Source organism: Podarcis bocagei (genome assembly GCF_964188305.1).
Source record: "Podarcis bocagei genome assembly, chromosome: 17".
NCBI lineage: Eukaryota > Metazoa > Chordata > Lepidosauria > Squamata > Lacertidae > Podarcis > Podarcis bocagei.
Window position 1 is genome coordinate 10,423,737 of NC_138143.1, and position 16,814 is coordinate 10,440,550.

General features: G+C 47.4%; 1 protein-coding gene across 5 annotated transcripts in view; it reads left to right on the forward strand.

The window, feature by feature from the left end:
• The first annotated feature begins 1,914 nt into the window (after positions 1–1,914).
• RGL3 (ral guanine nucleotide dissociation stimulator like 3) overlaps positions 1,915–16,814 on the forward strand; it is a 34,937-nt gene continuing 20,037 nt past the window's right edge. Inside the window, exons 1-5 of one of the 5 annotated variants that reach the window (XM_081176329.1) lie at positions 1,915–2,133; positions 7,372–7,476; positions 8,544–8,758; positions 11,696–11,889; positions 15,984–16,117. In XM_081176329.1, the coding sequence (XP_081032455.1) occupies positions 2,110–2,133; positions 7,372–7,476; positions 8,544–8,758; positions 11,696–11,889; positions 15,984–16,117 (672 nt within the window). In that variant the 5' untranslated portion in view covers positions 1,915–2,109. Of the gene's footprint in view, positions 2,134–7,371; positions 7,477–8,543; positions 8,759–11,695; positions 11,908–15,983; positions 16,118–16,814 lie in introns of all 5 variants that reach the window. The other 4 variants (XM_081176330.1, XM_081176332.1, XM_081176328.1 and 1 more) reach the window with 4 other exon arrangements.

Here is a 16,814-nt window from a genome sequence, read left to right on the forward strand (position 1 = left end):
TTACCTGATTTGTTTTCCCACACTTGCAATTCCATCCCCCTCCCCAGCTCCTGTTCAAGGAATCTGCCATCTTCATATGCACAGATGCTGTCTGAACTGAACACAGCTCAGCTTAACTGCATCTTGCATTTTCAAGTTGGGGGGAAGGAATGAAGGAAGATAGTTTCTCAAGAAACTACAGGATACCTATGGATTTTGGCTAACGTGCACTTCAGACACCAGTGGCAGGAGCACACTGGAGCAAGGTGTACATAGCCTTGTAAGGACAAGTCCTAGTGAACTCAGTGGGACTAATTTTGGAGTAGATTGCGCTGTAAATCGTTGTGGCTCTTCTTACTGACTCTCACTGAGCTGCTCTTAGACACAGCAAATGGTTCCCACTGGCCAAGAGCAGGGAGGGAAGCGGCAGTGAAGTGACTTGGTGAGTTGCTAAGCCACCAGCGGGTGTTTGACTCATTTTATGATTCCCGTTTGCATTTTGTCATATTACAGTTTTATTATCATAGTGCCTATTCAGAAGCTGCCCTGGAAACACTCCTGGGCAGCACAGAATTGTGAAAAATAAATATTCTCTGCTGTCCAGGGACTCGGATCAGCTGGCAACAAGGGAATGCCAGGGGTGGACTTTGGTAATCGTTCATTATTTGATGAGGCCAAAATTTGGCACCCCAAAATGGATCTTCACAGTTTTGCGCCCTCTCAGCTCAGCACTCTGTGGGGGTGGGGAGTCGGAAGCCCCCACACTGCCCTAAATCCACCGCCAACACCCAAGAATGGCAAATGCGCACACTCCCTGATGAGAGCCAGTTTAGCAAAGCAGCTGAGAAACTACCGTTGCAAGCAAGGAAGCCCTGGGTTCAAATCTTGCTTCTGCCACCGGCAACCTAAATAGGTTTAGACAAGCTACTACTCTCACCTCTTCCCCTGTCAGCTACTTGGGGTGATACTTTGCAGGGCTAGTGTGAAAAATGCTTGCGATGATGTCTGTAAATCCCAGCTAATATTCAAAAGCCCCAGACCAGGAGTAACCAACATGGCGCCTCCAGGCATTGCAGAACTACAGTTCCCACCTTGACAAGTATTATGAATTACTCTCTAGATAAAAAAAGTCCTGTGTGATATTGGATTGGACAAAGTGAATATTGTTAATATATAGGAGACAAATGAATAATCGGAAGTTCTCTATTTTCAGAATTTTTTCTGTCTCAGCCTATTTTCTACACTCTTTTATTTCTCTCTTTTTCTACTCCCTTCTCTCCCTGTCCCCCTTTTCTTTCTTCATGTTCTTATTGTTATCTAGATCAAAGCCTTAGTTCGGTTAAACCAGGCAGAGGGCCTTCTTGGTAGTGGCGCCCACCCTGTGGAACACCCTCCCATCAGATGTCAAGGAAATAAACAACTATCTGACTTTTAGAAGACATCTGAAGGCAGCCCTGTTTAGGGAAGTTTTTCATATTTGGTGTTTTATCGTATTTTTACCATTCTGTTGGGAGCCGCCCAGAGTAGCTGGGGAAACCCAGCCAGATGGGTGGGGTATAAATACATTATTATTATTATTATTATTATTATTATTATTATTATTATTATTATTATTATTATTATTATTATTGAAATATATTTGATATTAAGCTTTGCAATTTCTCTCTCTCTCTATTGACCTAATAAAACTTGCTAGAAAAAGGGGGGAGCCTTGTGTTAAGAAATGAAAAGTAAGTAGAAATGCTTAGGGGAGGAGAGGAGGTTTTTGGGAATCTTTTAGGAAAACTCTCTCTTGTGTAGCTGCCTTGAGATTCTACCCCCATCCTTAAGACTCGAAGGAAGAGCTCCCCGGGCACCAGGCGCAATGAGCCAACCTGCACCGTCCAGCACTGTAAGGCTGCCGGATCCGGGCCGGGGCGGAGGAAATTTGCACGGCGGCTCCGCCTCCTGCTGCCTCTGAGCTCGCTGGCGAACCGGACGGCTCCCGAGGAGGAGTCCCCAGCCCGGGCAGGAGCTCTCAGCCCCTCCTCGCAACAGGGCCGGGCAAGGCGCCTGCCCCCATCGCCTGCCCCATGCAAAGCCCCGGGAGGGACCGGCCGAGGCTGCTGCTTCCGAGGAGACCCGACGAGGATGGGCAAAGCGGAGATTGCAATGGTAGGGAGGCGAGGCAGGGGGGTTGGGGGTGCAAGGGGGGGCGCAGATGTACAAAAGAGACCGGCTTGCTCCTGGAAGAAGAGGGGATTTCGTAAAGGGCACCTTTTCCCACGCCTGCGCTTCACCTCCAGAATTTCCTCTTTCCCCCCAGCTCTTGAACCCAAGCCCCGCTGCATTCTCCTCCTTCCACTGCTCTCCAGATAGACACTCCCCCCTCTTATCACGCTTTAATCGTCGGGGGTTAAAGGCTGCCTGAGAAGCAGCCGATCCGCAAGGCAGTTAAGCCGCCGCTAAGTTGCTTAAGGGAGCCCAGGGCGCGGGTCTTCGGGTGCCGCGGCGCGTTGGAGCTGATCCTGAACGGGGCTTTGCAGCGGAGGGAAGCCTCCAGGGCTGCAACCTGAGACGGGAGGGGCTGCAAGACCCTATGCCCATTGAAGTCAACGCGGCTTTGCACAAATCTAGGACTGCTGCTCTGGAAGCCACAGCAAAGGCTGGTACCCTCTCGCCACCTTCCCCCCAATGCCAACTGCAGAGAAAGTGTTGCACGGTGCAGCTGTGGCTTAGGATGGGAGGGAGGGATGGCTTTTATGTAGGGTTGTGGTGAGGTTCGGATATTGAAAGCGTCTCTCAATGAGAAACAGGAAAGTGCAGAGCATAAACTGAAAAGCAAAAGAACTAACTCCAGAGGCCAAGCTTCTAATCCTTTGCTCTCAAATTCTTTTAATTCACACACACAGCCCTGCTTCTCAGGATGTTTCTCACGAAATGCAGGATCCACATCCAGACCCCTCTCCACTGTTCAGAACACCTTCTCTTCACTGGAGATAGGCCAGACATGTGTATCTTTAAATAATGCAGAATAGGAAAGAGATATACAAAGAGGGAAACAATATCACCACATGTTTAAAAAGAGGAACGCGTTTTGGGACTTTGCAGATGGATTTCTACATATCCTAATATTTATCATATGAATTTCTGATACGGTATTTGAATTCATAATTTTTATAACATTTGACAACAGGATCCAAAGCGCGTGCGTGTACACACAGAGAGAGTTCATATTGTGGCTTTGCAAAATGCTTAAAGTTAGTTGGCAATCATGCATTTTGTGCATCAATAATGTTGCTGTTATTCACTGATTTCGATATATTTATTATTTTCCTAGTTCAGCTCTTAAAGTTAGTCGGCAATCATGCATTTTGTGCATCAATAATGTTGCTATTATTCACTGATTTCGATATATTTATTACTTTCCTGGTTCAACTCTCTCAGTTATAAATGATGTTTCCAAGTAATGCAGAGCCACAGTATTTAGGGGTGGGGAGAGATAAAGGGTGTTTTTTGTTTTTATTTTTTTAAAAGAGAGAGATGCCCCTTTTTGGCATCTGTGCCCCTTCTAGTGAGAGCTGGCGGAGGGCACTTGTGCTGCCTTTGCCTTCAGCCACTGGTACCTGGCACAGAGCAATGCAGATGGTTGTGGTGTTACATTTCCACCTCTTGCAGGACCGGTCTGGCGGCTCTGCTGAGCAGGAAATGTCAAGGAAGGTCACAGGAACGAAGCTGGAGCAACTGGATGGGGTGCCGAGACCAAGCGGGAGGAATTCCTGTCCCCAGGCAGGGCTGCTTTCATCCTTTAGCGCAGTCACGTCCAACTCCCAGGAGACTGCAGAACTGGCAGAGTTGCTGAGCTTTTTTTAGGGAGCCAAAGTTGTTGAAATTTATCAGGGGGTCCAAGGATCGACCAGGGGCATCCCTACGGGACCGCCTCTCCTGGTATGCCCCACAGAGGACCGTAAGGTTCACAAATAACAACACTTTGGAGGTCCCAAGCCGCAAGGTGGTTAGATTGGTCTCAACTAGGGCCAGGGCCTTTTCAGTACTGGCCCCAACCTGGTGGAATGCTCTGTCACAAGAGACTAGGGCCCTGTGGGACTTGACATCTTTCCGCAGGGCCTGCAAGACAGAGCTGTTCCACCAGGCCTTTGGTTTGGACTCTGTCTGACCCTTATGTTTCCTCCCATTAAGGTTTTGATTTATGGGCTACTATTAAAATGAGGCTGCATTTTAAATTGTATTTTAACCTGTATTTTAATAAACTGGTTTTTGTTTGTTTGTTTGTTTGTTCTCCCCAATTATGTTTTATTGTAATTTTATTGGTGTTAGCCACCCTGAGCCCAGCTCTGGCTGGGGAGGGTGGGGTATAAATAAATTATTATTATTATTATTATTATTATTATTATTATTATTATTATTATTTTGTGATCAACCTGTTTTAGTGGGTCTCCCCCATCTCACCTTACCTGGATAGGAGGGGGTTCAGCTTGGTGGCAGGGCGTGGAACTCCTCGATTCCACTCTGAGTCCAGATATCATCACTCCCGGAGAGGAAGGAAGGAACAGTCTGGTCCGTCCTACACCCAAATCAAAGAGTATTTTTCTCCTGTGTACAGACAACATTGGTAGCATGACGCAGTTGCATTCTTCTTCCCTGTGTGCTTTTCTAAGCAGCAGCAACCATTGGTGAAGCGTCTCCTGACAGGCAGAGTGGGAAAAGCTGCTATGTCAGGTTGCTGTTAAACAAAGCAAAACAAAAGCACAAGAGCAGGGACAGAAAAAGAGGCCGCCCCATAGGTACAAATTCAGGGAGTGAATCTTAGGAGCGAGCCCAGTGCCAGATTTACGTATAAGCTAAACAAGCTGTAGCTTAGGGCCCCACTGTCTTGGGGGCCCCCCAAAAAATTAAAGGAAGAAAAACTGGATGTACATTTCCAAAATATAAGATAAAAAACAAATAAAATAAAACCTGCATACAGCAACAGTGTTTTGTGTTGTGTAGACTCCTATGATGTAAGTAATGGTTACTGCTAGCCTGCTCCCTAAAATATTGCTGGTTTGCTCATTTCTATATACAGTGGTACCTTGGTTCTCAAACTTAATCTGTCCAAGAAGTCTGTTCCCAAAGGTACCACTGTAGTGTCATCCTTAGAAAGTGTATACAGTGGTACCTCGGGTTACATACGCTTCAGGTTACATATACTTCACATTACAGATTCCGCTAATCCAGAAATAGTACCTCAGGTTAAGAACTTTGCTTCAGGATGAAAACAGAAATTGTGCTCTGGCAGCGCAGCAGCAGGAGGAGGCCCCATTAGCTAAAGTGGTACCTCAGGTTAAGAACAGTTTCAGGTTAAGAACAGACCTCCGGAATAAATTAAGTTCTTAACCTGAAGTACCACTGCGTTCACATGGGTGCAGAGGGGGAAATGGAAAGGATGGGTCTAAATGATCGAGAAATGCCAAAAGTACAGTGTGCAACAATTCAATTGCAGCTTAAAATGTATGCAAAACAAGAACGGCGACCCTTCACAATAGCAGTAACCCGTGATGACAACACAAGCTTCTTAGCAGCGTTAAATCAGGGCCAGACTAAAAGTGACTTGCATTGTGTAGCTGGTCTATGTTTTGCAAATAGGTGGCGTGAGGTGGGGGGCCCCAGCCAGAATAGCAGCTCCCTGCAGCTGCACTGTGTGTGGTTGGTTTTAGGCCAGGGGTCGGCAAGGTTTACTTCGCCTGGGTCGGTTCACTCCAGCGGAGATCCTTCGGGGGCTGGATTGTGCGTGCGGATAAGCTCCCGCGCTCGCAATTTCCAGTGTGTGCGTCTACGATCTCCAGCCCCTGCGCCTGTGCAAACGCGATTTCCAGTGCTGCGGAAGCGAGTCCCCATGCCGCGCTTCGCCGGTTTAGTGCAGCGAGTGGGAACTCACCGAGCAGGCAGCTCAGTTTGGGGGTGGCTCATGGGCCGGTTAAATGACTCCTGTGGGCCTCTTGTGGCCCACGGGCCTTAGGTTGCCTACCCCGGTTTACGCTGGCCTTTGATGCTGAGGGTTGAGTTGGGAAAGGACAGGTAATCAAAGTGAAGGAGATGAAACCTTCTTCTCTTTGACTGGCCGTTGAACGTTGGTCAATTAATAATGGCCTTGAGTCCGCAAGCTCCATCCGTGGCACCAGCAGCCTATGGAAAGGTGAAAACATTGCAGAAACACAGACAGTGCCGTCTATCTGAGCCACCAAGTATGATGCCTGAATCACTGTGATAAACAATGATGCCCATACTTGCTCGCTGAGCACTACAGTGGTACCTCAGGTTAAGTACTTAATTCGTTCCAGAGGTCCGTACTTAACCTGAAACTGTTCTTAACTTGAAGCACCACTTTGCCTAATGGGGCCTCCCGCTGCTACCACACTGCTGGAGCCCGATTTCTGTTCTCATCCTGAAGCAAAGTTCTTAACCTGAAGCACTATTTCTGGGTTAGCGGAGTCTGTAACCTGAAGCGTATGTAACCTGAAGCGTATGTAACCTGAGGTACCACTGTAAATAGGAAACAGGACAGAGATTTGCCCCTCGTCCATGCATAAGCCTCTTTTCTCACCCCCAGAAACCTCCTGTGCAGCTGTGCCCTGAACCTTTTCCTTTGTTTTGGAGATGGAAAAGCAAACCTGCCAGTCTTCCTTCTCTGATAGCTCTACTCCATTCCCTTGCGTACTTCGCTCAAGTTTATTTGTTATTTATTTATTTTTAAAACGTATACCCCAGCTTTCCCTATTGGATGTTCAAGGCAGCTAATACTGACGAAACAACATGACTGCCACACCATACAAGAAAATAAGATCAGGGCCAGCTCAATATATTTTGCTGCCTGAGGCAAGATGGCACCTCCTGCAATTCCATGCACGGGAATGTGACTAGACTGGCTGTTGAATAGTACTTCAATTCTGGCTGCCTTCATCACACCTGGGGCTAGTTAAGGGGGTACAAGAACGACCACATGGTACACACAGCTCCAGCATCTCACTACTGCTCTCTGCCCCCCAACATCTACCGCTGAATGGGTGGAAGCCTCCCTTTACCCCGACAATAACATTTTCTTGGCTCCCAGCTCAACTCTTTCCAGTTCAGTTTAGACCTTGCTCTACACCACTGATCCCCAATTAGCTAAGTACTGTTTTTCAAGAGCCAAGCCCTGGACTCCCTACTTTTGAAAATTTTGATATCTCTATCGTAGCTTTTGATATGTGAATGGTGCCATGCCCCCCTCCCCAGGTGGGTTACACGGACCCTCTGGGATCTTCAGACCACCAATTGGGAACCCCTGCTCTACACTGCCATATGCATATGGTGCCAGGAAGCCAAAAAGCTGTGTCTTAGTTCTGCTTCTGTTTCTTTTCTGCCTCTCCCCAGAAACCCCTTCAGCAGTGGGGTGAAGAGGCAGAAGATGGGGCCATCTACAGCATCATCCTTCACCGAGTGAGGGCAGAGCCCATCGCCAACAGATCGTGTCAGCTGGTATGTAGCAGCTTCCCTTATAGGGAATACCGGATCCCTCCTTCTATGCTAAACTGGTTTTTATTATTGGACAGCAGAGGGGACACATGCACAGAAAGTCACGTCTCCCTCATGTGTGCAAGCATGACAAGGAGCTCTCCTCTCTTTCCCTTGCTCCACCTGGTACGCAGGCTGAGACCCTATCTGCCTGCGGACTGTCTCGCCAGAGTGGTGCATGCTCTAGTTATCTCCCGCTTGGACTACTGCAATGCACACTACGTGGGGCTACCTTTGTAGGTGACCTGGAAACTACAATTAATCCAGAATGCGGCAGCAAGACTGGTGACTGGGAGTGGCCGCTGAGACCACATAACATCAGTCCTGAAAGACCTACCATTGACTCCCAGTACGTTTCTGAGCACAATTCAAAGTGTTGGTGCTGACCTTTAAAGCCCTAAACTGCCTCGGCCCAGTGTACCTGAAGGAGTGTCTCCACCGCCATCGTTCAGCCTGGACACTAAGGTCCAGCTCTGAGGGCCTTCTGGAGTTCCTTCACTGAGAGGAGTGAGGTCACAGGGAACCAGGCAGAGGGCCTTCTCGGTAGTGGAACGCCCTCCCATCAGATGTCAAGGAAATAAACAAATATCTGACTTTTAGAAGACATCTGAAGGCAGCCCTGTTTAGGGAAGTTTTTAATGTTTGATGTTTTAGCGTGTTTTTAATGTTCTGTTGGGAGCTGTCCAGAGTGGCTGGGAAAATCCAGCCAGATGGGTGGGTTATAAATAACAAATTATAATATTATTATTATTGCAAATTTGGGGGTCCCAAGATTTGTGGTAACCTTTTCAGAAGTTATGGGAATCACTGGAATCTCCTGGATCAAAGGCAAGATAACTCCACAAGTACCAGATTTTCCATGTTAACTAATCTGATTTTTCACAAATAGGGTTTTTTTTTAAACTGTGCAGTTCCCACTGAAGGCAGGTTGCACCTCTACCCTGTGTATTAGACAACGATAAGCACCTCTTCAATAGGTGTCAGCTATGTGAGTTTCTTCCACCTCATCGTGCCTGTCCCTTTCCCAACAGGATGTCTCCAGCATGCCAAAGTGTCCCTTTGTACAGTACCGCACGTGCAAGAAGCGCCTATTGCGGGCTGCTACACTCCCCAGGCTGGTGGAGTGGCTGGTGTCTGCCAACGTGGAGGGTGACCTTGGCTACGTGCCCAGCTTCCTGGCCACCTACCGGGCCTTCGCCAACCCTGCGCAGGTGCTGGATCTGCTGCTGCCACTGGGACCGGACAAGTGAGGCACAGGGGTAGGAGGTGGGTGGTTTGGGCAGGAGGAAAATGCTGGACAAGGTGTGCTCCCGATTCAGGAGCCCGGAGAAGGGCTGCTTCTTGATTCTGGCAGTGCGGCGAATTGGGGCGGGAAAAGCAATTCTAATCTGGCAGGGTATCAGAGTGATGCCCACTTTGCTTTTCGCATGTGTGTACAGGGCAAATTTATTTATAGACATGTGTGTACAGGGCAAATTTATTTGTTTCATGCAATTAAGTGTTCTTTGGAAAGGGGATATATAGCCATGTGGGTGCAGTACGTATTATTGTCATTGAAATTCTACTCAATATTGATCCAGAGCAGAACTCCCAACGTATAGTTAGCAGAGTGAAAACTTAAACACATTGCAGGATTCCCAAAACATAGACCAGAGGCAATTGTATTTCATCCAGCAGAGCTTTACTGCTACTGAAGGCAGATGAACATAATGGTCACAAATCCAATACATTCAGGATTGGCACTGTCCATAAGAAATCCAGTTGCAGCAGATTTGATTTACACTTACAATAACTTATATTAAGTCTTAACTTTAACACTAAGCATACTATGTACAGAACACCGCACCAGAAGGAAAGAGATAGAAAGAGAAAGTGAAACCCAGGCTCCTTGACAGAAAGAGGTACGAGAACCAGTTTAAGCCAGCTATACGCAGCTTCCCTGAAGGAATAACCCAAACATCAGGAACCTTCTGCTTGTTTCTTTCACACAGAGAAGCTTCCAGAAGCCTCTTGAATTAAGTAGAATAGGAAAGATCTCTACACATCAGATCAATACTTTCTGTATTAAACTGGCAGATATAGGAAGTTCTTTCCCCCCTCAAAAAATGTTTAGGGGTACTCTCAGTTTGACTCAAAAAACCCATCATTTTATAGTTCAATTTGGGAGAAATAAAGACAAATAAATGGACAAAAGTACAAAGATTCACAAAATGTTTAGGGGTATGCGTGCCCCTGCGTGCCCCCAGAAAAAAGCACTGGATATAGGAAGAAAATACAGTGGAGCCTAGGTTGTCGAATGCAATCAGTTCTGGAAGACTGTTCAACTTCCAAAACACTTGACAACTGAGGCACAATGGGCGGTCAAAGAATTCAATTGAAAAAATAGAGAAACGCGTCTTAGAAGCTGTTTGACTTCCAAGGCACGTTCGAAAACGGAAGCAATTACTTCTGGGTTTTTGGCGTTCAGGTTCCGAAACTTTCGGTTTCCGAGATGCTCGAAATCCGAGGTTCTACTATACAGGCAGTGACTGTTTCAGGTGCATCCAATATGTGTGCAGCTGAGGACGCGGGCATCGTTCCAAACCCAGGAATGACCCCCCCAAAAAGGGGGTAGAAGGGGGCAGGGGTGAAACAGGACGTTTGGCGACTTTTGCCATGGTGTTTCAAAAATATGTGATTTCACTTAAGCGCATGGTGCCTTGGAATGTGGCCTCTGCGTAAAGAGGGAGTTGTCTGTAATGAGATGCCAGATGGGCAGTGAAGCTTGGTGAAGTCCGAGCAGCCTAATCTGGCAGGACGCTTAAGGAGGGGCACCCTCAGGAAGAAAGCCTGGTGAAGGCAGTATGGAATCATCACCTCGTAGAGTTGGAAGGGACCCCTGGGGTCCTCTAGTCCAACCCTCTACAGTTCAGGAATCTCAACTCAAGCATCCAGGACAGATGGCTATCCAACCTCTTCTTAAGAACCCCAAAGGAAGGAAAGTCCACCTTCCAGGGTAGTCCGTTCTGCTGTTGAACAGCAGGCAGCTTATCTGGGACAGGAGGGGTTAGGGCAGCTTTTCTCAACCTGTGGGTCCCCAGATGTTTTGGGACTACAACTCCCATCACTCCTAGCTAGCAAGGCCAGAGCTCTGGGATGATGGGAGTTGTAGTCCAACAACATCTGGGGAACCACAGGTTGAGAACCGCTGGGCTAGGGGCATTGGGGGGTGAGGAGAGACAGGGCTCAGCAACCTTTTTCAGCCGTGGGCCGGTCCACTGTCCCTCAGGCCATGTGGTGGACCAGACTATATTGGGGGGGGGAAATGAATGAATTCCTATGCCCCACAAATAACCCAGAGATGCATTTTTAATAAAAGGACACATTCTACTCATGTCAAAACACCAGGCAGGCCCCACAAATAACCCAGAGATGCAGTTTAAATAAAAGGACACATTCTACTCATGTCAAAACACACTAATTCCTGGACCGTCCGCACGCAGGATTGAGAAGGCGATTGGGCCACATCCGGCCCCCGGGCCTTAGGTTGCCTACCCCTGGATAAGAGCCTAAGCAGTTTGTGAGTACAGTGGTACCTCAGGTTGCATACGCTTCAGGTTACATACGCTTCAGGTTACAGACTCCGCTAACCCAGAAATAGTACCTCGGGTAAAGAACTTTACCTTAGGATGAGAACAGAAATCGTACACCGACGGGATTAGAGGCCCCATTAGCTAAAGTGGTACCTCAGGTTAAGAACAGTTTCAGGTTAAGAACAGTTTCAGGTTAAGAACGGACCTCCAGAACGAATTAAGTACCACTGTACAGTGGTGCCTCGCAAGACGAAAAGAATCCGTTCTGAGAGTCTCTTCGTCTAGCAGTTTTTTCGTCTTGCGAAGCAAGCCCATTGACGGATTAGCGCTTTTAGCGTTTTTTAGCGGCTTATCTGCTGATCGGATCAGCTGATAAGCGGCTTAGCGGCTTAGAAAAAGGGGGGAAGGGGGGGGAAACCCGCAGGAACTCGCAAGACATTTTCGTCTTGCGAAGCAAGCCCATAGGAGATTCGTTTTGCGAAGCACCTCCAAAACGGAAAACTCTTTCGTCTAGCGAGTTTTCCGTCTTGCGAGGCATTCGTCTTGCGGGGCACCACTGTACATGTGTTTGTGTATGGTTCTGCCTGACTCTGTTTCCCTTCCGGCTGCAGGGCAGTGCTGCACGTATTGGAACTCTGGCTGCAGCATCACCCGGGGGATTTCTGGGAGCCCCCCCAGCATCCCAACCTGCAGAGAACCTTGAGCTTCCTGCACCAGTCTGCTCGTGACTCCCCAGCGTGTGCTTTGGCAGAGGGGCTGTGGCAGTCCCACAAAGACGACAAGGAGGAGGAGCACAGGAGGGCAGGTGCTGCTGAGGCAGAAGGTAAGGCTTTCCCCTGCATTAAACATTAAAAACTTCCCTAAACAGTGCTGCCTTCAGATGTCTTTTGAAAGTCAGGTAGTTGTTTATTTCCTTGACATCTGACTGGAGGGTGTTTCACAGGGCGGACACCACTACCGAGAAGGCCCTCTGCCTGGTCCCCTGTAACCTCACTTTTCACAGTGAGGGAACTGCCAGAAGGCCCTTGGAGCTGGACCTCAGTGTCCAGGCTGAACGACGGGGGTGGAGATGCTCCTTCAGGTATACAGGACCGAGGCCGTTTAGGGCTTTAAAGATCAACACCAACACTTTGAATCGTGCTCGGAAACGTACTGGGAGCCAATGCAGGTCTCTCAGGACCAGTGTTATATGGCCTCGGTGGCTGCTCCCAGTCACCATTCTAGCAGCTGCATTAGCCAGCTATCCTATATGCTGGAGCCCATGACTATTTGGTGTCGTCTTCTCTGAAGAAGGCACATGGCAGCCTGTCAAGTGTGTGGGTGTGTGGGTGTGCATGCCCAAAGCAAAACCACCCAAAAGCAAAATCAGCCCTGGGCTGCCTCTCACTACATGTTTCCACCCTGCAACGCTCACTTGGTCCAATTCAGCATCAGGACCACCATTTTCAGTTATCTGAAAATCTAAATTCTATGATGGGGGGGAAGAATAGAAAAAGGGGAAGAAATGGAGGCAGTGAGAGATTTTACTTTCTTGGGCTCCATGATCACTGCAGATGGTGACAGCAGTCACGAAATTAAAAGACGCCTACTTCTTGGGAGAAAAGCAATGGCAAACCTAGACAGTATCTTAAAAAGCAGAGACATCACCTTGCCAACAAAGGTCCGTATAGTTAAAGCTATGGTTTTCCCAGTAGTGATGTATGGAAGTGAGAGCTGGACCATAAAGAAGGCTGATCGCCGAAGAATGGATGCTTTTGAATTATGGTGTTGGAGGAGACTCTTGAGAGTCCTATGGACTGCAAGAAGATCAAACCTCTCCATTCTTAAGGAAATCAGCCCTGAGTGCTCACTGGAAAGACAGATCCTGAAGCTGAGGCTCCAATACTTTGGCCACCTCATGAGAAGAGAAGACTCTGGAAAAGACCCTGATGTTGGGAAAGATGGAGGGCACAAGGAGAAGGGGACGACAGAGGACGAGATGGTTGGACAGTGTTCTCGAAGCTACCAGCATGAGTTTGACCAAACTGCAGGAGGCAGTGGAAGACAGGAGTGCCTGGCGTGCTCTGGTCCATGGGGTCACGAAGAGTCGGACACGACTAAACAACTAAACAACAACAACAGCATCAAGACTTTTAATGTGCTGTCACAAAGCTGACTTTTCTAAGGGGATTGTCTGCTCTCTCTTTTTTTTACTCCAGAAGTCCAGTTTAGATTATTAAGTAGAATGCAAGCAGACTTGGCCAACCAGAGTCCACCATGAGCTCTCAAATCAAAGGTGTTGTAGGAACCAACCCAATCTTAACCAGTGTATTATTCCAAGTGGGAAAAGGCTAGTCTGTATAGACCAGGAGGAATCTGTGTGTGGACAGGTGACCTTTCACTTTAAACTTTAAACTTACTCAGCTCAAGCGTCTTCCTGTGGTGAAAATAGTGCCATTATCCACATGGTGCAAAATGAGGTTGTTGTTGGGATACTGCCAGGGAGATAATGTCCATCATGGCCCCAAGCCGGCTGCTGGACGACCCATCGATCCCTGTAGTCACGCAGTATGAGCTTTTAGCGACACGAGTTTCGTGGAAATACCTTGCCACATTCCAGGGCTCGTGCACACTCTTTATCAGCAGAAGCACAGCAAAAGTCGCACCCAGGTGAGCATTATCTACAGACTTTATTTAGCGTTGATCAGAACAAAGAAAGACATGACCGTTCTGAGTCAGTGTCTCCGACAGAGAGAGAGAAACGAAAGCAATAGCAAACTTAAACATCCTGTGAACAGGAAATACGCAGGCTGTGACACAAACATCCTGCTCCCTTTTAAGGTGGAACGGAAATATCCCAACAGTAGTATCATTTTGAACGGTATACTTCACACTGCAGGTAGGAAGGGCGTTGTCCTATTTTTGAATGCTTCCTCACATAAAAAGCTCCCTGTATATAGCAAACGAGAATTGTGTCTCCGATGTGCTAGTGTATCACATGCAGAGAGGTTATTTTTACATTGGGGAACATTCAAAAATATGCTTTTCTCCTGCAGCCTGAAGCAGAGAGGTTCAGAATTCTACCACCCCCTTCTGCACAATACGTAGGTTAACAATAAGTTTGGAGGCAGGCTAGTTATTCCTGGAGTAATCACAGAAAAAACAATGTGTTGGCTTTTATTTTGCCAGAAAGGCACAAGGGTTAGGCAGGGAAGGGGAGAGGGGAGGTCTCTAGTTTAGTATTTTTCTTGCTGGATTAACTCATTTGGAGAAGCTATGGCTCTGCCACCATTCCCTGCTTTTCTAGATGAAGAAGGCAGTTCTGGCTGCATGCTGAAGAAAATTGGTGAGAACAAGGGGAGGGTGAAGGCACCAGGCTGCAAATTTTGTCGCAACTTTTGCTACCAATGGAATTTTGCATCCCCAAGCAGGGGTCAGCAACCTTTTTCAGCAGGGGGCCGGCCCACTGTCCCTCAGACCTTGTTGGGGGCCGGACTATATTTTGGAGGGGGGGGAGAGAAGGAACAAATTCCTATGCCCCACAAATAACCCAGAGATGTATTTTAAATAAAAGGACACATTCTACTCATGTAAAAACACGCTGATTCCCAGACCGTTCGTGGGCCGGATTTAGAAGGCGATTGGGCTGGATCTGGCCCCCGGGCCTTAGTCATAGCTGTCAAGTGTCCCTTATTTGAAGGGACAGTCCCTTATTCCAGCACCATGTTCCGCTGCTGTCCCTTATTGATGGATGTCCCTTAAATGTCCCTTAAATGATGATGTCCCTTAAATTTCAAAGGAAGCAGCTCCTCTCCCTCCCTCCCTGCCGGCCAAGGAGGAGGGAGGCTCCAACTGTGTTGCTTGGCTGTGTTGCTCACCCAATAAGAAGTCTAAGAATGACTGGAGGGTGGAGCTTGCATGCCTTGTGTGTGGCTAGTTAATGCAAGCTGAGGGAGGTTTTGAATGCTGGACGCCATTTTGTTGCATGTGCTGCTGCAAACTTTGCAGTGCAAAGCCAGGCCAGGGAGCCATGTTAAGTTGAGGCTGCATAGGCCTTGTGGTGCATGTGATTCAGATTCTATTCAGTTGAACCTCTGGTTACAAAGTTGGTTGGACAGTGTTCTCGAAGCTACCCAGCATGAGTTTGACCAGACTGCAGGAGGACAGGAAGACTGGAGTGCCTGGAACAGGTGAGGCTGCAGGTCCCTTATTTTCAAGGCTGCTGGTCCCTTATTTTCAAATCTGTAAGTTGACAGCTATGGCCTTAGTTTGTCTACCCATGCCCAAAGATTGTCAGTTTCCTTAGGATAGTTTGCTCCATTGGGTTTTATATCTTCTGAACAACAGAAGATGTTTTATTGTGTTTTCAATATTTTGGTGAGAGTTGCCCAGAGTTGCTGGGGCAACACAGTCAGATGAGTGGCATATAAATAAAATAATAATAATAATAGTTATTGCTGTTGTTGTCGTCAGAATTTTCTACATGTACTGGATCATGCCTCCCCATGATCATGTGGTATTTATAGACTTTTTGGGGAGGGGAGGGATGTTTCGTAAGCCGCATGAGATTTTGCTGCAGGTTTTGAGATCTGTCAGTGATGCACTTTCTGGTACGGGTTTGATTGTAGAAGCAAGTCAAGAAGTCACCTGGCAAGGGGATGATCTCTTTAGGGGCCCCAAGGGGCACCTAAGGCTCTCTTGCAATTGTGGGGCTCAGCGCTCAGAGGATGCAAAGGTAGCCCATGATCTGTGAGTTGTCCCTGAATTCTGCATAACGTTTTAGGAGATCCTGGGGGAATGCAAATTTCTTGGACTAGTGAAAGGACCTCCATGCACACAAGTGTGTGGCCCTCTTCTTCCTTCGTCAGGGTTGGGCTTGCGCACACTCACTCAGGTGGCCCTTGTCTCACTGCCCGACAGGAGGGGAACCCACAGGGATGGGGCTGCCACAGGTGATCGGAGAAGCAGCTGGGACAGGTGACTGCGAGGAAACACCAGCCCTCCTGTCCTTCTCGGTGGATGAAGTAGCTGAACAGCTGACCCTGATGGATGCAGTGAGTAAGAGGGGTCAGGGATAGCAAATAGCTTTGGGAAGAAGAAAACAGCATTAATGGGGGGAGTGGTGTGGCTCTTGGGCTCTTAAGTTTTATTTCCAGCCAGGGTGGCTTTGATTTAAATCAAATCAATTTAAATCACGATTTAAATCACTAGACATTAAGAGTTGATTTAAATCATTTTTTAATGGAAAGACTCATTCTTGCTGGTACAGTCATACCTCATTACGTCTGCTTCAAGTTACGTTCTGCGGCAACCCGGAAGTACCGGAAAGATTTACTTCCAGGTTTTGCCACATGCGCAGAAGCGGCGAGTCGAAACTTGTGCGTGCGCAGATGCACCGCTGCGGGTTGTGCTCTTTTCATGTTGCGAATGGGCCTCTGGAACGGATCTCGTTCGCAACCAGAGGTACCACTGTATAATCTTAATATTTACAATCGGATGAAGGTTTCATTTTTTGAATAATAAATTTTCAGAATAGTTGTTACAGTTATATCAAAAATTACTGATTTGGTTATACTATTAGAAATACATAGACAGATGCTTTTGAAATTATTGTGAGGTTTAGTAAGTTAACTGTTTATATTTGGACAACTTTTCTTCTGTATTTTATTGGAAGGAGAAATATAATCATTTCCTTAATAACAATTTGAACTATTTATTTAACTAAAACAATAACATTATAGCATAAGTATC